General features: G+C 38.4%; 1 protein-coding gene across 2 annotated transcripts in view; it reads right to left on the bottom strand.

Moving 5' to 3' along the window:
• The window catches only part of ESR1 (estrogen receptor 1), a 403168-nt gene that overhangs the window by 67957 nt on the left and 310120 nt on the right, over nt 1-25091 (bottom strand). For both annotated transcript variants that reach the window (XM_040350882.1, XM_040350881.1), the window contains one exon: nt 303-629. In XM_040350882.1, the coding sequence (XP_040206816.1) occupies nt 303-629 (327 nt within the window). The remainder of the gene's footprint in view (nt 1-302; nt 630-25091) is intronic.

The raw sequence follows: 25091 nt of genomic DNA, 5'->3' as shown, positions 1-25091 counted from the left end.
ATCTCATTATTTTTCTCATGTAATTCTCCAGACACACAAATGCTTTATTGCATATAGATTTGTCTTATTCTATTCATGTTTTTTTTTAAATGTATAGAGCTGAGCAGCCACAAAGACCTATGGTCATAGGAAGGTGTACCAAGCTGTCCATACAAGTCTTAAGTACATTGTGATAGGAATGTTTACTAAAAATGTAATTCTAACATAACCAAAACTGCTATGATAACCAGCCTGTGTATGGGCACTTCTACAAATCAAACAATTAAACAATGTAAATAAGAAATAATTAAGTGTGTAATTACCTGGCACTCTTTTTGCCCAGTTAATCATATGCACCAGTTCTTTATCTGCAAGGTTTGTTAGCAGGGTCATCATGGAAGCCTCGCTGAGTGGTTTAGTTGAGTCATGCTCAGAATAAACAATAGGAGGCTCTGCTTCCATTAAGGCACTGATAAGCTGGTCTGCTGTTAAAGACAATACAGGGCTCAACTTTATGCTTTTCACAGAGGGGTTCACCCAGATGGAGGCTGCCCTTATCTCTGTTGCATTGCCTTCAGTCTTTTGCTCTTGCTCTTCTTTTTGTCGTTTGTGTTTCATCATACGTCCTCCCCTGCGATCCTTTCTGATACCTTTAAATAAATTAGATGTTATAAAATGTTTCCAAAAATTACTGTCACAATAAAGAACACACTCATTTGTCAACTCAATGATCATACTCTAAAATGTATCCTTTCTCTGCCAAATGAACACATTTCTTTTATAAAAGAAGCAAAGCGGTTAATTTGCTAAAGGTGTGGAAAGTCTACTTAAAGGGGTTGTAAACTTTTGTGTTTTTTCACCTTAAGGCATCCTATGCATTAGGCCTCGTACACACGACCGAGTTTCTCGGCAAAAACCAGCAAGAACCTTGCTGGGAGATATTTTTTTGCCGAGGAAAACGGTCATGTGTACATTTTCGTCGAGGAAACTGTCGAGAACCTCGACGAGCCAAAAAGAGAGCAAGTTCTCTATTTTCTCGACGGGAGTCTGATTTGGCTCGTCGAGGATCTCGACGGGGTGGTTTTCAACGAGAAGCTCAGATTAAAGTATGAGATGGGAGTAAAAGTAGCATTTGTAATGGAGATAACACATTTTTAAAGCTGTAACAGACTGAAAAGTGCAAATCGTCTCTTACCAAGCTTTTATTTAACACGCAAACACATGAAATTAGCAAAAGCAGCCAGCAAAAGTTTAGCCAGTGGAATCGAACTTCCCCTGCCGTTGTATGTGTTGTATGTCACCGCGTTTAAGAACAAGGAGATTTTGGCTTGACTGTGTGTACGCAAGCCTAACGAGGAACTCAACGAGAAACTCGATGTGTTTCGCCCGTCGAGTTTCTCGGTCGTGTGTACGAGGCCTTAAGGTGAAAAAACACCTTGCAGTGTCCGGCCCCCCACCGTTTACTTACCTGAGCCCCGAATTTCTGTGGACCCGATCCCGCATTGCTCTCTCCGCGGCTTCTCTACTCTTCATTGGATAGATTGATAGCAGCGCAGCCATTGGCTCCCGCTGCTGTCAATCAAATCCAATGACATGGGCGCCGGTGGGCGGGGCTGAGTCATACACTTGGTGGCTATGGACGCCGAGTGTATGACACGGGAGTGCGCCCTAGATGTAACCCCCTCAGGAGAGAGTTTCCCAGAGGGGGTTATCTGTTGTAGTGAGGAGCCGAGATAGCCGCCGTGGGACCCCAGAACAGGAGGATCGGGGCCACTCTGTGCATTGGATAGATTGATAGCAGCGCAGGCATTGGCTCCCGCTGCTGTCAATCAAATCCAATGACATGGGCGCCGGTGGGCGGGGCTGAGTCATACACTTGGTGGCTATGGACGCCGAGTGTATGACACGGGAGTGCGCCCTAGATGTAACCCCCTCAGGAGAGAGTTTCCCAGAGGGGGTTATCTGTTGTAGTGAGGAGCCGAGAGAGCCGCCGTGGGACCCCAGAACAGGAGGATCGGGGCCACTCTGTGCAAAACTAACTGCACAGTGGTAAGTATGACATGTTTTTTTTTTTGTTTGTTTTTTAAACGGGAACCTTTACAATCACTTTAACCTAGTAAATGTGTGTTCATATCAAATAAAAGTAAAAAAATATATGAATTTTGCTTGCACTCAATTGGACCTAGCTTCTCTGCATTAAGCAAACATTTTTCGCGTTAAGTAAATCAATGTGTTTTGGTAAGCAATATTAATATTGTCTGTTTTAGGTTTTTGAGAAATAAGCCTATCCATGTAAGGCACTGAAAGTAAAATCAATTTCAAAATAATTTTCAGTTACTTGTTAGACTGGATCCTGATGGATTCATATAATAAATATTTGTGGTTTAGCAGCTACTGAAAAATAAGTGAACATAGATTATTTTTTTTCTTGGCATCCCCTTCAATCCTCATAGTGTGATTGATTAGGTTTTCAGAACTGAACTGTTTTTTAGATATGATATCTAATTTTATCAAAAAACTCATTTACAGGAACATACCTAAATTCCTTCCACCCATGTTATCTTCTCTACCCACTCAGTTCCAACCCAATTCAGAAGCTTAAAATGTACAGCTGTTTACATTGTATAATGATGTACACATAACAGATTTAAAGTGAACATGTTATTTGGATAAGATTATTCATCTGGCATGAGACTTTAAAGTAGGGCTCCTAAAGGTACTGTACCTGCAAAGAGCTTGTTTTAGCCTTCAGAGCATCACATGAGTCCTCAACCTTTAGCTCACTATGTAAATAGATGTTTTCCTGCTGGGAAGATGGACCTGAAATGTGTGCTTTTCTATTAGTCGAAGTGCCAAGGACCATGTAGCATAGCTTGCACCTCTTAAGCCCCGTACACACGGTCAGACCTTTGTCTGACCAAAATCACATCCAAATTCCGACGGAATTCCATTGGAGTAAAAGAGAACATGTTCTCTGTCTAAACTCTGACGGAATTCATCGGAATTTCCGATGGAAATAATCCGATGGTGCATACATACAGTCGGAATTTCCGATGGAAAAGGTCAGTCGGACTTTTTCCATCAGAAATTCCAATCGTGTGTACGGGGCATAAGTTAATGTTTGCCATGGGCTGTGGAGTGCGGCAGGCTTGGAAGATCTTAGGGCACTCTGGACACCAAAATAAAGCATGTGAAAATATCTCTAGGTAGCTTCTTTAAGTTCTTATGAAAATGCATGAAAAACAGACAAAACCATAGGAATGATTTAAAGTGGGTACAGAGAGACTGAAATTCACCCAGTTCAGCAAGGATATGCTGAATTTCGATTTTTGTGTGTGGCCTTCCCTTTTCAACAGAAGTCAGTCATTAGATTGAGACATAGATTCTGTTGAACGATTCTGTTGAACAGCCATGCTGGAAAACTTGCATTCAGCGGCTGCAGATAATAAACTAAGGCCCGGATTCACAAAGACTTACGTTGGGCGTATCAGTAGATACACTGTCGTAAGTACGAATCCGCGCCGTCGCAACTTTAAGCGTATGCTCAAACTGAGATACACTTAAATGTTGCTAAGATACGACCGGCGTAAGTCTCCTACGCCGTCGTATCTTAACTGCATATTTACGCTAGCCGCTAGGGGCGTGTACGCTGATTTACGCCTAGAATATGTAAATCAGCTAGATACACCTATTCACGAACGTACGCCCGGCCGTCGCAGTACAGATACGCTATTTACGTAAGGCTTTTTCCGGCGTAAAGTTACCCCTGCTAAATGAGGCGCAGCCAATGTTAAGTATGGACGTCGGGCCAGCGTCGAATTTTTCGTTGATTACGCCGTTTGCGTAAGTCGTTCGCGAGTAGGGCTGTGCGTAATTTACGTTCACGTCGAAAGCATTGACTTTTTGTGGGTTAATTTGGAGCATGCGCACTGGGATACTTTCACGGACGGCGCATGCGCTGTTCGTAAAAAGCGTCATTTACGTGGGGTCACAATGATTTTACATAAAACACGCCCACATCTTACACATTTGAATTAGGCGGGCTTACGCTGGCCAATTTACGCTACGCCGCCGCAACTTACGGAGCAAGTGCTTTGTGAATAATGCACTTGCCTGTCAAAGTTGCGGAGGCATAGCGTAAATAGGATACGCTACTGTACGCCCACACAGAGTTACGCACTCCCTACCTGAATCTGGCCGTAAATGTGTATACTTAGCCCAAGAAGCAGTCTAAAGCCTCGTACACACGATCGGATTTTCCGACAAGAATTGTGTGATGACAGGCTGTTGGCGGAAAATCCAACTGTTTGTAAGCTCCATCCGTAAATTGTTGTCGGATTTTCCGCAGGCAAATGTTGGATAGCATACTTAAAAAATTTCTGAAAACAATTGTCTGTTGTCAGATTTTCCAAGCGTGTGTACACAAGTCCGTCGGACAAAAGTCCAAAGTATGCTCGGAATCAAGGCTCACCAAACATGACATTAGCTCAAGGTGCCCAAAGGGTGGCATTAAAGAGCTGAAAAACCACTTAGTTTTTTGTTTGTTGGCCAACAATTGTATGCCATTTGATGCAAGATAAATTCCTGGCCAACGCCCTTCGGACAAAAGTCCTACACTTTGTGGAAAATCTGATTGTGTGTATGAGGCTTTAGGCCTGGTTCATACTGATGCAATTTCAGTTGTGACTTAGGTCTCACTGAATCGCTTGATAGTGGAAACAATATTGCTTCCAATGATGCTCATTAATTAATTTAGCGCAGTTGTAATGAGGCTTTGAGGAAAGGTTGTGTGCTACTTTGGTGTGATGCAGTTCAATTTTATGGTCCATAGACTACTTTTAAAGCATTTTTGTGTGTGATTTGTACTGGTTGTTAGGTGCAGGCACCCACCTTTGTCCTAACAACCAGTGACTCATCCCTGCAGTCAGCAGCAGGGATGAGTCATCAGTTGATGAGGATCCGGCAGCCGCCGGCATCCTAACAACCAGGGACTAATGCCTCCTGATCCCTATGGTCTGGAGCATAGGGATCACAGCCCATGCCGGCAAGTGTGCACAGAAATACATCGATATTGAGAAGAAGTGCATGAAGACACACAGGATAATTAGGCATGAGTAGCAATGCAAGTAGACAAACAGGAATCATTAGGGGTAGGTAGAAATGCATGGGACATTGAACAGGAACCAAACTAGGAATACACAGGGTGGCACTAAAGTAGACTTCAGGCAGAGATTATGCTAATAACTGGTAGATTGAAACCCACATGGGGGTCACATGGAAGGCTGAAGACTTGCAGTCACTGAGGACACGCTGGAAGGTACTAGGAATATTGCCCATTCTTCTGCCCAATTCAGGGAAAAGTGGCAGTGGTTCCTGATAGGTTACCTTCCACCCCAGCAAGTTTCTCTTACTGATCATCACCTGATAGTGTTGGAGAGTACCTGTGGATGATACTAAAAGGCACTGTGCCTTTTCTCTAAATGGACAAATGTCAAAGGCTCTTCAAATAGAGTTTTAAACCTCAAGCAAACGACTCCGCCACATAATTAAGTTAGACATAAAGCAGTTCAGTATATTGGTACATCACTATTATGCAAAAATCATAAATACTTTTCTAAACATTTCCCTTAGAGAATCAAGAGATTCACTAGTGTGGTCCCTTTTTTGCAGGAGCCAGTTTAAATTGTCAATTTAGCATTTAAAACATTTCTAAAGCTAATTTAAAAAAACAAAACAAAAAAAACATGTTATTGTATACTAACTGCCGGGAACCCTAAAACTCTTCTTCTGGGGTCCCCTGCCGGGGCTTTTGGTGTCTTCTGTGTCTGACCCCATAGTAAGTGCTTACTATGGGGCAGATGTGTGTGCGCGTTTCTGAGCTGGGCTGTGTGCAATCATTGACACATGCAGAGCAGCTCGGTCATGCCCCCTACTCTCTGCTCACAGGATTTGACTGACAAAGCCAAGCTTGTGAGAGCAGAAGAGAGGAGAGAAGACCAGCACACTGGCACAGTGCTGGATCAATACAGGACTCAAGTAAGTATATAAGTATTTGGGGGGGGGGGGCACAGCAAGTGGCAAGAGGTTTATTAGCTTTAGAACCAATTTCATGTTATGGCTGACTAAGGGTGAAATAGACATTTTTTGGAACAGTGATGTATATTGTGGAGAACTGGAGATTAAAGACTTGCAAAATCTCAATTTAAGAACATATGTTAGAAGCAATGTTAGGTGCCTGTTTGGATTTCTAATAGTTTGACTAGATCAGGCAGACTTGAATAAGGATACATCTCTTTTAAAGTCAAGAGGCATGACATTTGCCTCTTAATTTAATATGATTGTAGAGATTTTCAACTTAGACACTGGTGCTAAAAATTTTAATCATTAAAATAAGATTATATAAAAATAATTGGTACAGCACTTTCTATATGCCATAAGCAAGTGCATACTGTATGTGCTTTTTGCTTTTGGTTATAAAAAGTGTTGCACCAATTATTTGTATTTAGAATTTTCAGGTTGGTGACTAAACAGGGGTGTTTAGTGACTTCTTATTGGCATTGCAGGTTATTTTGAGGTAGCATAAAACAAAAGTTTTTCCCCGTTGGAATCCAAGAAGACGGTTCCTCCAGGAGAAAATTAGACGGCTACTATCGGCAGCAATGGGCAATAATGGACCGATATAATAAAATTTACAATCATTTATTTTGAGTATCAAAAAAGTGTCATATACAAAATGTAAAAACTGTTGCTCTATAGATGAGCTGATAATGACCAGTATAGAAAAATAACAGTCAACATCACACCGTGTATGCTTGATACGATTGGTGCAAAACAATAAAACACAAGGACAATTACAAACAATACACAAACATAAAACAACTAAGGTCCAGACGCCTAATATGTCACATATGCTAAAGAGTCCAGCCGTAATACACCGCTATGTAGAAACGTAGTTATCAAGAATCATAATAAGTTATGGACTAACGAAGCATAAGCGGCCCCCCGGGGGTGGGATGGGAGTAGCAGTTGCAAAAAAATGAGGTTAAGTTGGAGGGATTTCTGTAGTTGGAGCCAATATCTCAAAAAAGGGGGCGTTACAGGTTGGATAGTGGAACAATTGATAATTCATAAATCATTGCGGTCTTGTTGAAATGTCCCTTTATTTTGTTGGCTGAAACTCAATTAGAATTGCTGAGATAATATAGTGCCAAATGGAGCTAAAGAACTAATGCCCTGTTTTATGGCATTTTTATCATTTTATGGCAGACACATCGGACAGTTTTGACACTATTTTGCGGCCATTCACATTTATACAGTGATCGGTGCTATAAAAATGCACTGATTACTGTAAAAAATGTGACTGGCAAGGAAGGGGTTAACCACTAGGGGGCAGGAAAGTGAAAAATAGTAATTAATATTTCTTATTCTTGTATCTCAAGGGCGTTTCTGAATGAACAGCATTCATAGTCAGTTTGACTTGAAATTAATGTGTGAGTTTATTATCACACAGGTGGGATCATAAACACAATGAAAAATAGTGTTACAGTTTAGTTTAGCGTAGATGAAAATATATGAAATTGAATTGATAGTGCTGTAGCAAGCCTATGAACGCATGTGTGCTGTTTCAGGCTCCATCTTGTCTTCTGAGAGTTTTCCAAAGTCAAGAAGAAACAGGAAATGAATTTTTTAGACTTCTGGTTTGTTCATCTGTTCTCGTCCATCTGAATAAATATGTCAGTGTTATCTTTCAAAGCGGGTGTGAGTGAGTGTGTCTGTGTGTGTGAGTGAGTGTGAAATGTGTCCTCCCATCTTAAAGCATAGCTTATATAAATGTTACAAATGAACGTCATGACCTCATACTGTCCAAACTTAGACCCTTTAGATCCTTGTATGGCACACATTAATTTCTGCTATGTTCAGCAATATGTTATACCAAAGGAACATTTTAGCACATACGAGAGTCATATGGAGTTTGATTGACAGGCACACATGTGACACTCTATACTTAGAATGATGTGCTGATGATGTAACGTCATAAACTACGGTACATAATCTATATGAACATATATTACCAGCTATAACTTCATTAAGTAACTATATACTAATACATATTAGTATGACTAAGACTTCACTAAAGCTAACTTAACAATAGATATAAACAAGTATATTATTGATCTCACTACGTATATACAGATCTATTCTGAATCTCTATTCTTGTCACTCTACACCAAGATTCCTTATGTGTCATACTCAAATTGCTAACCAGAAATATCCAGCAATGCTCAGCTTTAGATTTAAGAATCATGTCATATCAACTGATCAAGGTCATTCACTCATACCTAATTATTATGATTAATCATAAAACCAAATATGTTTTGCAAGCTTGCCATGAATTATGAATTGCCAAATTATGAATTTGAAATAATATTCTAACAATCCCCCCTGAATTATGATTAATCATACTAAAATTATTAAATACACACAGAACCACATTTGTATCTCAATTGCTCCACCTTGTATTAAATGATCGGACACAATATTCCTCAGAACTGAAGCAGCTAGAAATATTCCTTCTTTTAAATGCTTTTCTCTTTACTTTTAACTCCTCTTAGATCTATCTAATCAAAATCTTAAAATAATGGTATAGATTTTTTTTAAATGTATAACATAATGATGATTGATATCAATAATTATTAATAATAATATTGAAAATAAGTATAATGCAATAATATATTTCCACATATGTGCTCAAATAATATTTTAGCTCTTTGGAAATATATTTTACACTCTTTTCATAACGTTTCCATTGTTCTATTAAGAGTTATATGTTTCTTAAGTTATGAACAAAAGATGTTCTATTAACTAGAATGATTGTGCTAACATTCAATATGTGAATAAAGAAAAATAAATAATAATAATCCTAACTTAATGTGAACATTAATATCAGAATAATTGGATAATCAAAAAATGTATATGTGAACAAATGTTTCAATCCTAAGTTATTTATCTATAGTAGATAGATAAAGTTTCTTCTGATTAATTTTTTTTTCATGAAATGTCTTTAAAATTTCTTCTTCAAGTTCTGTTAGGTTAGAAAAACCTTGTTGAATTAGATACAATAGTCATAAATATGAAATATAAATCTTTTGTCCAATATTTTTCCCCGAAAGGATCTCTTCTTTAACTTTCTTGATATTCTCTTTGCTCTTTATAGGAGCTTGTTATCCTCCATATTTGTTTGATTTTAGATGCCATATCTATAAAAAGAGAGGCAGTATCATTACTCAGGAATAAAATATTGATATTAATTCTTGTACATTTTCCTATTTTTTTCAACAAATGTTAAAACATTATGGGACAATAACTTTGTAAATTTGTTAAAACTATATGTGAATACTATCTTATATTTTCCTTTAGAGAAAACTTCTGTGTGACTATGTACTGTCCTTATCCTGTCTAAAATGACCTAAACTATAAAATATATGTACTGTGAAGTTTAGGTATGTCAGGACGCAATATTTCATTTTGGTCATGATACAAATTCCAGTTCTAATGAACAAAGTTAGATTTCATATCACCCCAGAGATGACAATGGTCTATGCCTTTGTTCTCACCTCTAAACGATTAGAAATATGTGTAACGGTATTCTGTGTTGAAGTTCTTATTCTAGTGTTAGAGTGTTCTGCAGTAACAAGTACTTCAATGTCTTTCTCAGCTCTTATGCTGGAAACCTGAGATAAAGACTGCTGTATAAACATGTATAAACATGTGCTGGTGTACATTCCTGAAGATGTCTTCTGTTCCCATCTATCTGAATGTGTATGGGTAATAAAGCTCTGAACCATAGAGGATATTTTTTCTTAACTTCTATAAAACTACCTTCCTCAAAAATACCTTTTAATGAGCAGTCAGGTGTCTGTACAATGATTTTGTTTGATTTCACTATGCTCTCTGTAGCTTTAATTGCATAGTAAACACTTAGCAGTTGCTTCACACCTGGCTCAAAAGTTTTTTCCAAAAATGATAAAACTCTGGAGAAATAGGCAATTATTTTCTTGTAATTAAGACAATGTTACTGAGATGGCATTCTCAGATACGTGAGTTTTCAAAACAAATGATGCTTCAGAACAAACCTCTATTGTACTTAATGCTGGAGCATTCTGCAAATCTTTTTTTAACACTTCAAAAGCATTTTTATCCTTCGGACCCCATTGATCAACTATATTACTTTTATTTCTCAAAAGATGATATAGTACATTAACTTTTTCTGCGAAACAGTGTACAAACCCTTTGCAATGATTTATTTTATGCAAAAATTGATGCAATGTCTTGTATGTTGTTGGAGTTGGGATTACAGTAATATCGCTAACTGTTTCTGGCAACAATTGTCTCTTTCCTTGACTAATTTGCATGTGAAGGTATTTCACTTGACTTTTCATCAGCTGAACTTTTGTCGTGTTTAATTTTAAACCTTCAGCTTGTAACATCATAAACAATTCAGACAAAAGAGCCATATGTTCATCGATGTTCTGAGTACTAAGCAAAATCGTACCACGTGCTGACAAATGCAAAAAAAATTTAAAGTATTGTTGCTATAGTTCATTGAACTATACCATCACCAATACCTAGACCAGGTATTAAATGAGTGAACGTATAAGTCTCTTTTTCTGAATGTGAACGCAAGTTTGTATTGACAACTTTTAGTTAAAGGAATGGAAAAATGGCTATTAGCGATTCCAAATACAGAAAACACTTAGGCCTCGTACACACGGCCGAGGAACTCGACGTGCCAAACACGTCGAGTTCCTCGGCCAGTTCAGCCCTGAAGCCGCCGAGGACCTCGGCGGGCCGAGAGCTCCCATAGAACAACGAGGAAATAGAGAACATGTTCTCTATTTCCTCGCCGAGGTCCTCGTCGGCTTCCTCGGCCGAAAGTGTACACACGACCAGTTTCCTCGGCAGAATTCAGCCAGAAACTCGGTCGGAAGCTGAATTCTGCCGAGGAAACTGGTCGTGTGTACGGGGCCTTAGTTCTCAGCATTTAAATGTAACTTTATGTTAGATTTATCAGGAAGAACTGGGCTATTTGTGATGTGCTTATTCAATGTTCTTACGTCAATAAGAATATGAATTATCAATGTTTTTTTATAGGTATAATACAGTTATTTACCACCGATTTATCTTTCTTTACAATTCCAAGTTTTGCAATTTCTTGAATAATGTCAGAAAGTGGACCAAATGATTCTAGTGGTAACTCACACTGATTAAGGGGTTCTGGATCCTTTCCTTCAATATTTAATTCGGTACTTTTCAAAGTTCCAATGTCATTTTTGAACTGTGACCACAAACTTGGAAAACATTGTACCACTTCCTTTAAAGCACAATTTCCATCAACACCAGGCCACTTTTGTTCTGTAGACATATTGGTAACGGAACCAACATTACTGTATACAGAGGGATCAATCAGCAGTGATTTGGGCCTAGATGGATCTTTCCAAATACTTTTATTAGCCAAATCAATCACCCATTTTTCTTTATTGACTACATCAATACCAAGTATATTCTCTGCTTCGTGACGGACCCAAATTTTAATATTAGTTTTCACTAATCCAGGTACTTCAAATGTTACATTGGATACCTGTCTAGCAATGGAATTACCTGTATTATTAAAACCCACTATTTTACACATAGGAGAATTGGGTTTCACAAATATGTTTTCTCTGGTAAGCATAATCTCAGATCAACTGTCAATGAGACAATTAATATGTTTACCATTCAGTAAACATTTTATATATGGCCTCCCATTCTCGTCCAAAATAATTGGTGCTACATATTGTAATGGCAGGGAAATTGAATCCGGGTGTGATTCTATTTTTGGCAATGGCAATAAACCTTCTCTTTCAGTGACAGCTCCTTTTGCCATATTGTCTGAACTACTGTTAACAGTCAAATTACTGATCTCTTTGACTTCAGTGGCAAAAGCTGATTTTTCATACTCCATATCTTTAGTTTTTATTTGTAAGTCACTCTTAAACTTAAAGCAATGTTTTTTCATATGGCCAGATCCATGACAGTAAATGCACGTCATGGGGTCTCCTTGCCTTACTTGTCTGCACCTGTCCTTGTCATTCCTGCTAAGACCTGTCGTTTCTGACACGTCTGTAGCCTGACTATTTTTGTCACATTGAATAATAGCAACTTCGTGTGTGAGATTGCTTTGATTCAATTGTCTCCTAATTTGTCAATGAAGCTTACTATAGCATTTAAATTTTGACGTTCCTGTGCTATAGCTACGGAAGTTGGGTCAAGGTATTAAATTTTTTTTATGAAAGCTATTTTTAAACCTGGGTCAGTTTCATCATCTACTCCAAAAATCATTTCATAAACCTTGCAAAATCTTGTTTTAAACCAAAATGGATCTTGTTCTGCAGTAGTCTGTAATAGGTTTAACATTTCTATGGTCGGTTTTTGCTCACCGGTCATACATAGCAATAATAGTCGCAATCTATCTGTCGCGTCATTTTGTCTTTCCTGACCTTCGTCATCACTAAAAAGTGAATGGATTTGTTTAGCAAAATTAACAGGAATCCACAACTGAAAAAATTAATTGCGTTGATCGTTTGAAAGATTAAAACGATCTGCAAACATTTCAAATAAATCCCAATTAGAAAATACAGTAGCCTCAACGTCATAAATAGGAAAGTCTTTTAAAACTTTCATAAGATGGTCATGTATTTGCAACTTTAGTTTTGCAGTTCTACATAATAAGGCCCAGATTCTCAAAAGAATCGGCGCATCTCCAGATACGCCGTCGTATCTCTGCCTAGCGCCTTCGTATCTATGCGACTGATTCTTAGAATCAGTTACCTATAGATATCCCTTAGATCCGACAGGCGTAAGTCTCTTACACCGTCGGATCTTAACTGCAATTTTTTTTTGCCGGCTAGGTGGCACTTCCGTTGATTTCCCCGTCGAGTATGCAAATTAGCTAGATACACGAATTCCCGAACGTACGAGCGGCCGACGCAGTAAAGTTACAACGTTTACGCTTTTCCCGGCGTAAAGTTGCCCCTGGGTCTATGAGGCGCAGTCAATGTTAAGTATGGCCGTCGTTCCCACGTCGAAAATTAAAAAATTTACGTTGTTTCGTAAGTCGTCCGTGAATGGTGCTGGACGTAATTTACGTCCACGTCAAAACCAATGACGTCCTTGCGACATCATTTAGAGCAATGCACGCCGGGATATTTTAGGGACGGCGCATGCGCAGTTAGTTCGGCGCGGGGACGCGCTTCATTTAAATGAAACACCCCCTACCCACCGAATTTGAATTCCGCCGGGTGTTTTATGCTACGCTGCCGCAACTTTGCAGGCAAGTGCTTTGTGAATAAAGCACTTGCCTGAAAAACTTGCGGCGGCGTAAAGTAAAACAGATACGTTACGCCCGCCCAAATTTACGGCCATCTACGTGAATCTGTCCCTAAGTTTTTATGTTTCATTTCCATTTCATCAGTAGCATCAACATTCTCTATTTCCGAACCTTCCGGGAAATAAGATTGTAGCTTTGACTTGGTTTCAGTCTTTTTGTCATCTGTATTTATTACAGAAATCTGTCTACTGTCATTTTGTAACTCTAGCAAAATCATTTTTTTAGATTCTAATTGTTCCTCAAGATTCTCTAAGTAATTACAAAGAATCTCACAGTTAGAACAACTAAGAGAATCTTGGGACACATTTTCATGTATTCCTGTGTTCTGTACATTATTAGTCTCTGTCTGATTTAGTGTACACACATTTTTGGCAGGTAAAATATTAATAATCATCTTATTAAATATTCTCACTAATTTCAATACATAACTTATTTTCTCATGTAATTTACGCACAGTAAACCTGGATTTGTCGATCTGTGTATTAGATTGTAAGCATTCTTGGTGCATATATGACCACAAGTGACTGTCATTTGGATAAAAAGACACATCTTTAAATTCTAGCTTACTATCTCTAGCTATTTCATCTATAAATCCCATAATTTTTACTCACCGTAATTAGAAAAATTTCTCATCTTCAACCGTCTGTTACTGGACTGTTGTCCACATCTGACGCAACACAAACGCCTCTTGCTTGATAGGTTCTGAACCGTCTTTTTTCTCGAGACTTGAATATTCGCAAAACTGCGCCAATCTCTCCTCCTCTCATCAAGGGTCGAGATTTCCGTAAAAATATAGATACGATGGTATATTGGATAGCTCGCCACTGAAGAATAGTTATTAATATTTAATATTCTTGTATCTCAAGGGTGTTTCTGAATGAACAGCATTCATAGTCAGTTTGACTTGAAATTAACGTGTGAGTTTATTATCACACAGGTGGCATCATAAACACAATGAAAAATAGTATTACAGTTCAGTTTAGCGTAGATGAAAATATATGAAATAGAATTGATAGTGCTGTAGCAAGCTTATGAAAGCATGTGTGCTGTTTCAGGCTCCATCTTGCCTTCTGAGAGTTTTCCAAAGTCAAGAAGAAACAGGAAATTAAGTTTTTAGACTTCTGGTTTGTTCATCTGTTCTCCTCGTCCGTCTGAATAAATATGTCAGTGTTATCTTTCAAAGTGGGTGTAAGTGAGTGTGTCTGTGTGTGTGAGTGAGTGTGAAATGTGTCCTCCCATCTTAAAGCATAGCTTATATATATATTTTACAAATAAACGTCATGACCTCATACTGTCCAAACTTAGACCCTTTAGATCCTTGTGTATGGCACACATTAATTTCTGCTATGTTCAGCAATATGTTATACCAAAGGAACATTTTAGCACATACGAGAGTCGTATGGAGTTTGATTGACAGGCACACATGTGACACTCTATACTTAGAATGATGTGCTGATGATGTAACGTCATAAACTACATAATCTATATGAACATATATTACCAGCTATAACTTCATTAAGTAACTATATACTAATACATATTAGTATGACTAAGACTTCACTAAAACTAACTCAACAATAGATATAAACAAGTATATTATTGATCTCACTACGTAAATACAGATCTATTCTGAATCTCTATTCTTGTCACTCTACACCAAGATTCCTTATGTGTCATACTCAAATTGCTAATCAGAAATATCCAGCAATGCTCAGCTTTAGATTGAAGAATCATGTCATATCAACTGATCAAGGTCATTCACTCATACCTAATTATTATGATTAATCATAAAACCAAATATGTTTTGCAAGCTTGCCATGAATTATGAATTGCCGAATTATGAATTTGAAATAATATTCTAACACTAAGTGTGTCCTAGGGAGTGATTCTAACTGTTATGGGGCGTGGCTTGCCATGACATGTCACTGATCGCTGCTTCCGATGAGAGGAAGCAGACGATAAGTGACATGTCACCAGGCATTCTTTACAAAGGCATCCCCCTGTTCTGCCATTCCGTGACCCAATCACGGGACACCAGCGGACATTGAGTCCTCGGGTCCCGCGGGCACGGTCAGGGAGATCGCGGCAGATGCGTACACGTGCGCTCGCCCTTGCCAGGGGGCAGGTTTAAAGCAACGTATATATACATTGCTTTGCCTGCCCTTGCCAGTCTGCTGACGTATATCTATGTGAGGCAGTTGGCAAGCGGTTATGAAACAAAGAACTATCTGTGCTTTAGCTTCATGGCACTTGATTTCACCTACTCCGAGCCCACATAATTATTACAATACATATTCAAGAATTGATTACTTCTTAATGTCAGAATGCCACCTTCTGTACATACAAAGCATGACTACACAACCAAAGTTTCTCTCTGACCAACAGGAGCGGCACTCAAAAATCTGTCTGCTAAATACATTCCTACTGGACAACCCTATAGACTTGAAAATGATTCAAACCATCTCCCAGGTTATTTTGCTCTCAACAACACACCTGCTATAACTCACGGGAAATCATATAGCAGTATTGTTTGAGGCATACTTTTAGCCATGTACAAAAGCACATTTATAAGCCTTTAACACCTTTCTAGACCACTCTATCTCTACCTATTTACTGGAAAGACATGTTACTGTTTTGGCCAAAGAAGGAAGGACCTTCCCTGGTTTTTAACTACAGGCCAATTTAAACTCTTAATGTGAGCACCAAGTTAAGTATAAAGATATTAGTAAACCACATTCCCCTTTCCTGCTGTCCTAAATCTTCAAGACGCCACAATCTTCTACCAGTTTTGATTGAATTCCACTTATAACAAGGTCCATTCCATTCCTTGTACTGACAGACCAATCGCATTGCACTGTATATGAATCAGGTCTGCTCAAAATATTTTTTTTCTAATACCATTTATATTTATTGTTCTTTTATTTTTATTTTAGTAATTTACATTGTTTCTACATTAATTATTATCTGTCCACTACACTTTGTACTTTTTATATTGTTTTACATTACTTGATACCATTAGGGTGATGGTTTTGCTCTGGACAATTTGTGTGTTTTTCATGTCATATAATCTTGTCTCCTTAGGCTCATTCAGCTGCATACCAATGACCTTGGCCATATGTTATCCCAATCTTAAGCTCTGCTTTTTTTCTCTTAAGGGGGGTCTTTTTTTTGTAAGGATTCCAGTTGATACCCACCCCAAAGTACACAATTGCAAATCTTCTTTAGAACCTATCGCTGTAGTTTGCGGTGATGTGTATGTCTTTGATGCTCGCATCTTGGGCTTTGTCAAGAGAACAATATATTCTATTTGGCATTTAATTTATCATACAGCCTTTAATCTTTCTTTCTACCATTTGTACTCATACTTTCTCAGATGTGTTACCACTTTCTGTTATGTGCCTACAATATACTGGTGTATGGTCTTCAAAAACACGAAATCATTGATAAAAAAAAATCTGAAGGTGAACAGGAAGAGGCATGGGTTAGTTAGGGCTAATTAAGGAAAACTAGAGTTTAATCAGAGGTTAAAAAAGGAAATAATTTTTATTTAATAAAATTAAACTTTTTTCCAATTTTGAAACCGTCTCCCCACCCCAGCTGCCTGACTGGTCATTTGCTCTTGGTGGCCAAAAGTGGAATTCCAGTCAAACACTAACTATACCTAAAACTGCTACCACCCCTGTTCTAAGACTATTGTAACTACTCTGTAAAGGAAAGATGTCTATATTTACTTATACAGTATCGGATCCCAGTGGCGGCTTCAGTGTAGAGGAAGGACAGCTGACAATGAATTGTCCAGGCTCTGCAGACATTATCTGTGATCTCTCTTCCTCACTAAAGCCAGACCCCAGGGAGATAACATGACCAGACTGGAGCTCCCTCAGGATAGGTAAATATATACATATTTATAGGGCAGTTAGAAGAGTTTTAGAATGGAGGTGAGAGCAGGTTTGAGTATAGTTAGAATTTCATTTGAATCCTACTTTAAGTTGACACTGTGTTAAAAAAAAAAAAAAAAAAGATAAATTGCAATTACCTTCTCTTGAGAGATGCTGCTAGCTACATTTTTTTTATTTGTATTTACATTTTAGCAAGAGCAAAAAAGCCTGTTTGTGCAGATCAGTGCTGAAACTGCTGCTTAAAGTAGCTCTTCTAGACAGAGCGGGACTTCAGTTGTCAAACTGACAGCATGCCCTGATAACTACAATATATGCAGCAAGCTGAGGGGGAGAGAAGAGAAGGAAAGCAGTAATCAAAATGAAAAAAAAAAATAACAAAAATTGGGCACAGAATCAAAAGTTAGCACTTTTTTTTTTTACTGCCAAAATCTAGTAAGTACTGTCAGCAATGTCCAATACTTGCATTTTTTTACATAGGCCTTTTAGTACATACTTCTGGTTTTCAGTATACGAAACATAACGGGCCAGAGATTAGAACAAAATGACAGGAAAAAGCTCCTCACCAAGGGGTCAGATTACATTGAAAACCTGACAGGGGTCCTAACCCTCTCCTCCTCTACATAATACAAAGAAGCTTTACTTTTAATTTTTTTTGTCAGGTTTTACTGCTTGTGTTCATTTTGGGGAGGTTGCAATAGTTTTCACCAGAAGAAGATTAGAAGGAAAAGGTAATAGACCACAACAAAAAACTAACAGAGGTGCTAACCCTTTGCCTACGCTATTTAAAAGAACAACAAAAAGTTCAAACTTTATTCTTTAAGAGTGACTCAGAGACCTCATGCATACTGGCCATTTCTCATAGATATAAAAAATAGAAACAAAGCCGCGCCATAAACAGTAAGCTATAGTGATTGCCAGAAGTGTGTATGTGTCAAGTCCATATAAAGGGTTAACAAACACAGGACACCCTTGAATCAAAACCTGTCCATATAGTGAGGTTGATACCCCGCTGTTAACACAGGTCTCAAGGTAGAAGATTTCTTCAAACAGTTTCTCAGATAAACTTCACACCACCAAAGTGACTGGATATATATAATTAGTGAACCCTTCACCGATAATGAGAGGCCGCTTACCAGAGGGCAAGCACAAATGAGCAGATGGCTATAGCCCAGCCGCGGCCTTTGGTATTCACAGGATCACTCGGGGACAGATATCAGGAACCACTCATAAGGTATCACCATCCAATACATCAGGTAAGAGAGTAAGGAAAGAATGCACCATAGCAAAACTCCGTATCAAAAGGGCGTTTTAATAAAACATAAGATGTACTTACAAAACATAGAAGTAAAAACAGTGTTTTTTTCAATTTGAACGTAGACGGCTGGCATACAAGGAGTCCTCCTCCTCTGCGTGGTGACGTCACTGCACGTCCTCCCAGACGCGTTTCATCATCAACAGGACGTTATCAATGGGGTAGGGCATAGCAGTGATTCACCAGTTATAAAGGGCTGCACCTCATTGTGAAAGCGGAGCAATAGCAGCAAAAACGCCATCTTGATTGTGGTCAATTTGCCAGTAATAGGCGGTGTGGCGCTACACCTCTAGGCAATAAAAAACTAGCTAATAGTGGTATCACCCTCATTTGATATACGATGTCTACCAGGTAAAAAAAGACCTAGTTAAAACATTCATAGTAATGGTGCCCACTGACGCCATCTTGAGTGTGGTAATTTAGCCCATACTCGAGATCCTGAAGATCCTTGTATGCCGGCCGGCTACGTTCAAATTTTAAAAAACGCTGTTTTTACTTCTATGTTTTGTAAGTACATCTTATGTTTTATTAAAACGCCCTTTTGATACGGAGTTACGCTATGGTGCATTCTTTCCTTACTCTCTTACCGGATGTATTGGATGGTGATACCTTATGAGTGGTTCCTGATATCTGTCCCCGAGTGATCCTGTGAATACCAAAGGCCGCGGCTGGGCTATAGCCATCTGCTCATTTGTGCTTGCCCTCTGGTAAGCGGCCTCTCATTATCGGTGAAGGGTTCACTAATTATATATATCCAGTCACTTTGGTGGTGTGAAGTTTATCTGAGAAACTGTTTAAAGAAATCTTCTACTTTGAGACCTGTGTTAACAGCGGGGTATCAACCTCACTATATGGACTGGTTTTGATTCAAGGGTGTCCTGTGTTTGTTAACCCCTTATATGGACTTGACACATACACACTTCTGGCAATCACTATAGCTTACTGTTTATGGCGCGGCTTTGTTTCTATTTTGTATGTCATTTTGTGCATCGCACGCCAGCTGCAGCCTCTTATTGAATGTTTAGTTTAATTTAATTTAATTTAATTTTGTTTACACTAGCGCATTTTTTTTCCACATTTCTCATAGATGCCTTTTCTTCTGGCAGCAGAAATTTGGCAGAAAAAAACACTGGACGTTGTAAATGCATGTAACGCATTTAGGCACATTTAGGCATGTCAAGTGATTTAGGCTACCATGCAAGGGCATTTAGGGGCAAAAATAAATAAAAAATTCAGACGCCCCTAAGATCATTGTCAAAGTCTTCCCAAGGCATAGCCTGTATAGCAGAAAGGTTGACTCCTGTCTAGTAAGACTTCTGTAGCCTCACTAAAAAAGAGTGGACGGGTTCCCTGGTCACCAGTCGATGCCAGTTTTACATCTAACTAGAGGGGCTAGTGTTGCAAAAGGGTAGAAGAAGATGCGGAATAGTTGTGTAACTGTAGGCTATGCAATTGTTTTCATGTTTGCTGAACAGAGAATAAGCAGACCTTGTTTTTCTGTTTGTATACCCCCATAAGAGAATTTCTTTTTTTTCCACTTGTTGGAAAAGGGGAAAAAAGTTGGCAAGAGCACCTTGAAACTAACACTTTTGTGTGGTAGTAACTTGGTGTTTAAGACTGTTCTCATGCTTTACTTTTTTAAGGCTGCTTTCTTGTGATACATACAGTATACCACCATCTATCTAAAAAAAATCAGGAAAATAAGAAGCCTTATAGAAATAGAAGAGATAAAAATAAAAGAAGATTGCTCAATTTCTTAAAATGACTTGATCATCAAAAATCACAAATTGAATCATTTTGAAAGACGACCTATTCTCCTCCTCCAATTCCAGACACTAGTTAGAACTTTTGGACAGCACAAAACGATTCCTTAATCTAGATCTCAATCACATAATACGGTGAATATCATACATAATATAAAACTGTTCACTGTGAGAAGCACTTGTCATGTGAAATAACAGTAACAAAGGGTTATATAAAAATCATGGCAGGTCATTAAGAGCGTGATCCTGACCTGTGATGAGTTTACTTAGTTGTCTGCTTTGACACCACATCATATTTGCTGGGGCGAAATTACAGGACAACTTCCATAGTTAAAGCTCCTCTATATTTTTTTTGCTACATTTACTGCAACTGCATTAACTGTTTTAGATTACTTTTAAGCTAATTTGGCATAAATCTCTTTCTAATAAACTATATTCAGTTGTGTTCATGGGTTTCTAAATTCAAATAAAAAATTGTGTTTCATGTAAATTTAATTTTGTACAAAATGTATCAATTTTTTTCTATTCATTTGTAGCCATTGACTTTTCCTGATTACTGAAGATTGTCTCTCTATTTTTTAGATTTAGTCTGGAAGTCTGGAAACGCTTGACCCCATTTTTGAACACTAATTTGAACAATAATTACCTTCTCAATAAGATTCCTGTTTTTCAAAATGGTACACCCATGTCCTGGTATTATATCTTGGCTTTTAAATCTATTAACTATATGATAATGTGTGAATAATGTGAATCAGGCTAAGGCCCCATTCACACCTGAGCGTAGCATTTTGAGCATTTTTTTCTGGCGTTTTGTTGCACGTTTGTGAATGTCGAGCGTATTTGCACGTATTTGCACGTTTGCATACAGCGTTGTCCGACGTTTTTGAACTTCATCGTTTTTTATATGAGCCAATAGGAAAAATTATCATCTCTTTCATCATTTGTTGCTATGTTTGTAGATTTTTTTTATCTTCTTCCTGGGTGAATGTTCTATTTTACAGAACAGATTAAAGCGACAAAACGCCAGTAGAAACGCTCTTTGTTGTGCTAGACGCTTGAATCGAGCGTTCCCATTAGTTTCTATGGGAATACAAACATTCAAAAACGCCCAAATCAGACCAATTCGAGCGACAAAAAAGGGTCCAGAACTTGTTTGAGCTTCAGGCGTTCGGCTTCAGGCGTTTTGGAGTGGAGATGTGATATTCTCCATTGAGAATAATGGATTTTTTCCCCTCTAGCATTTTATATCTTCAGGCTTCAGGCTTCAGGCTACAAAATGCTCAGGTGTGAATGGGCCCTAAAGGTCTAACATCATATAGAAATATTGGTTTTAATTTAGACATTGGGGTTAATTTCCCAAAGGAAAATAGGCTGATGACTTTGCAATAGAATTTTTAATTTGCAAGGATTTTTTTCCTTAGATTAGTGCATGTGGAGACAATCCACAATTGCTATGAATACCCAATCATGTTCAAGGAAAATGAAACTAAACTGTATTGTTTCCTTCACGTGATTGGAATATGAAAGTCAGCAGAGCTTGACCTAATTCACTAAGCTAATGGGAAATTGCCTTGGAAAGTGAAAATGTTCTTCCAAAGTGAGCTGTTTCAGTTTTTAAAAAGCTATACATTTAAAATGAAGGATAATCTGTTAACTGTTAAAGAACACTTGGATCTGTTGCTATTGACCAATTAGACAATGGTGAAGATTTTTTGGAATGTGCTTTTCTGCTTTACTGAAACAAAGCAGTACACTCCAATGATTCGCCTGAATAAATTTTCAAAAATAAAGTTGTTGGTTTTTGTGGATAGGAGCATGTAGTGAACCTTTCTGCTCTACTGTTTGCCAAAACTAAGTGATAAATGTTTTGCTACAGCCTAATTTCCTCTGTTTACGATTTATTATTAACAATAGTTTATAGCTTTCTTTGTAATCTGTATAAATACCATATTATTCATAATTTTTCCAGCCATTTAGTATATTTGAAGCCAGAACTAACAAAATGATTTAATCTAAATGAAACAATTTACCGTAATAAAATCCAAATAGGCAAAAAATAAAAAATAAATAACGTCAATAAGACTATATCAATTATGGAAAGATTAACAGCAATATTTAGAGGAACTAGAGGTAAACTAGCATGAACTTTTAAAGAAAATTCATATTACATATTTACCAACCATGGTACTCATTTAGAAATATTGGGTGGACTCAATGGGCAACATGAATTTATTTGCAAAAGTACGCAATCCAAGGAATTTCTCAGGGACATAAAAATCGATCTCAAGATTAACACAAACACATGCATTTGCAGTCTGTGTTTCAGACACAAACACATGCATTTGCAGATACCACAAATCCATGCCAATTTCGAAGGACATTCGAGTGCGTCCGGAAAGTATTCACATCGCTTCACTTTTTCCAAATTTTCTCCACATTTTGTTATGTTACATCCTTATTTCAAAATGGATTACATTCATTATTTTCCTCAAAACTCTACAAACAATACCCCATAATGACAATGTGAAAGAAGTGTGTTTGAAATCTTTGCAAATTTATTAAAAATAAAAACTGAAAAAATCCCATGTACATGAGTTTTCACAGCCTGTGCCATGGCACTCGAAATTGTTTCTAATTATCATCCTTGAGATGTTTCTGCAACTTGACTGGAGTCCACTTGTGGTAAATTCAGTTGATTGGACATGATTTGGAAAGGCTCACACCTATCTAAATAAGGTCCCACACTTAACAGTGCATATCGGAGAACAAACCAATCCATGAAGTCCAAGGAATTGTCTGTAGACCTCCGAGACACAGATCTGGGGAAGGGTACGGAAACATTTCTGCAGCATTGAAGGTCCCAATGAGCACAGTGGCCTCCACCATCTGAAAATGGAAGAAGTTTGGAAGCACCAGGACTCTGCCTAGAGCGAGCCGCCTGGCCAAACTGCGTGGGGAGAAGGACGTTAGTCAGGGAGGTGACCAAGAACCAGATGTTCACTCTGACAGAGCTCCAGCATTTCTCTGTGGAGAGAGGAGAATCTTCCAGAAGAACAACCATCTCTGCAGCACTCCATTAATCAGGCCTGTATGGTAGATGGGCTAGATGGAAGCCACTCCAGTCCTCAGTAAAAGGCACATGACAGCCTGCCTGGATTTTGCCAAAAGGCACCTAAAGGACATTCAGACCATGAGAAATAAAATGTTCTGGTCTGATGAAACAAAGATTGAACTCTTTTGGCCTGAATGGCAAGCATCATGTTTGTAGGAAACCAGGCACAGATCATCACCTAGCCAATACCATCCCTACAGTGAAGCATTGTGGAGGCAGCATCAGTGACGGGACAAATTCATCCTATGCCCAGGGAGAAGATGGCAAACTGCCCCTCCCATCTACCCTGCTAAGGGTGCATTCACACCACGATTTTATCATCCTACTTGTTCTCACGATTCTTAGTTTTGAAATTGTACAAATCTGTATGGCAAAACGTATCCATTCACTTCCATTCATTAATGTAGGTCCCCAAGTGCATCCGATTTGAACCGCATCAGATTTGATACGATTTAAAATCGTATCAAAAATCGTGTTTGACCACGATTTTTGGTCCTGATTTGAAATCGTATTAAAATCGTGTCCGATTTTTTTTACATTGTGGTCAATCTAAAATCGTAATAAATCGGATGACTGTGCGTTTTTATCCGATAAATCATACCCGATTTTTTATTACGCATGCACACTAGACACTGGAACGAGCTAGAAACTTCAAGAATCTTCTTTTTCCCAGAAAGCCAGACATTATTTAAAATCAGGATCCGATTTTTTAGTGAAAATTTTTGACATACGATTACATACGATTTTGTCATATACGATTCCATCCGATTTAACGGTCCGATTATCGGATGTAAAAATCGTGATGTGAACCTAGCCTTAGCTGTTATGTTCTGACAGTGGGACGCCCCCACTGCCAGAACACTCGGATCAACGTTCTCAGCCAGTGCTGATCAGGAGTCAGTCAGCTGCTGGTTTTCTAGCATGCTTGTCTGACAGAGGCCAGCCAAATGGCCGGCTTCTGTCAGACAGACCACCATACACACGGGCCGAATGTTAGCCAGTTTGTTTTAACTGCTCATTGTCTCCCGACATTTGGCCCATGTGTACCCAGTTTAACTGACACTTTGTGGGAACTGACTAACTGCCACATCACCAGTGACACTAATACATTGGTCAGTGGTAATTATATTTACTATCACTGTACTAATGACACTGACTGGTAAGGGGTTAACATCTAAGGGCAACCAAGAGGTTAATTGTGTGCCTAACAATGTGTAATGTGTGCTGATTTTTTACTACATATCAATTTGTTTATTTCCTCTGCTTTGCAGGGAAAAGAAAAAAAAGTGATTGGTCCATCTGTAAAGTACCCTGTATTGATTGTCAACACAGGGCTCTGGGCTGTGATTTGACACAGCGGATCAGCAGTTACTGGCCAAGAGTCATTGGCTGGGATCTGATGACAGTCTCCTGCTGTTTCAAATCACTCGGGAGTAAGTGGGTGGGGGCATGTGCCCCGAAACCCTGATACAGGCAGGGACGTACACCTGTAGCTGCCACCCCATCGCATTATAAGCACTGTGACGAATTGACAAATGGTTAATTACCAATGGTATTTGTAATATGCAGCATGATGGGGTTATTGTATTGCCACTGGTCA

This window comes from Rana temporaria, chromosome 4 (assembly GCF_905171775.1).
Source record: "Rana temporaria chromosome 4, aRanTem1.1, whole genome shotgun sequence".
In the NCBI taxonomy this organism is placed as follows: Eukaryota; Metazoa; Chordata; class Amphibia; order Anura; family Ranidae; genus Rana; species Rana temporaria.
Note: the sequence above shows the minus strand (reverse complement) of the source record. Positions and strands in the feature narration are given on the sequence as shown.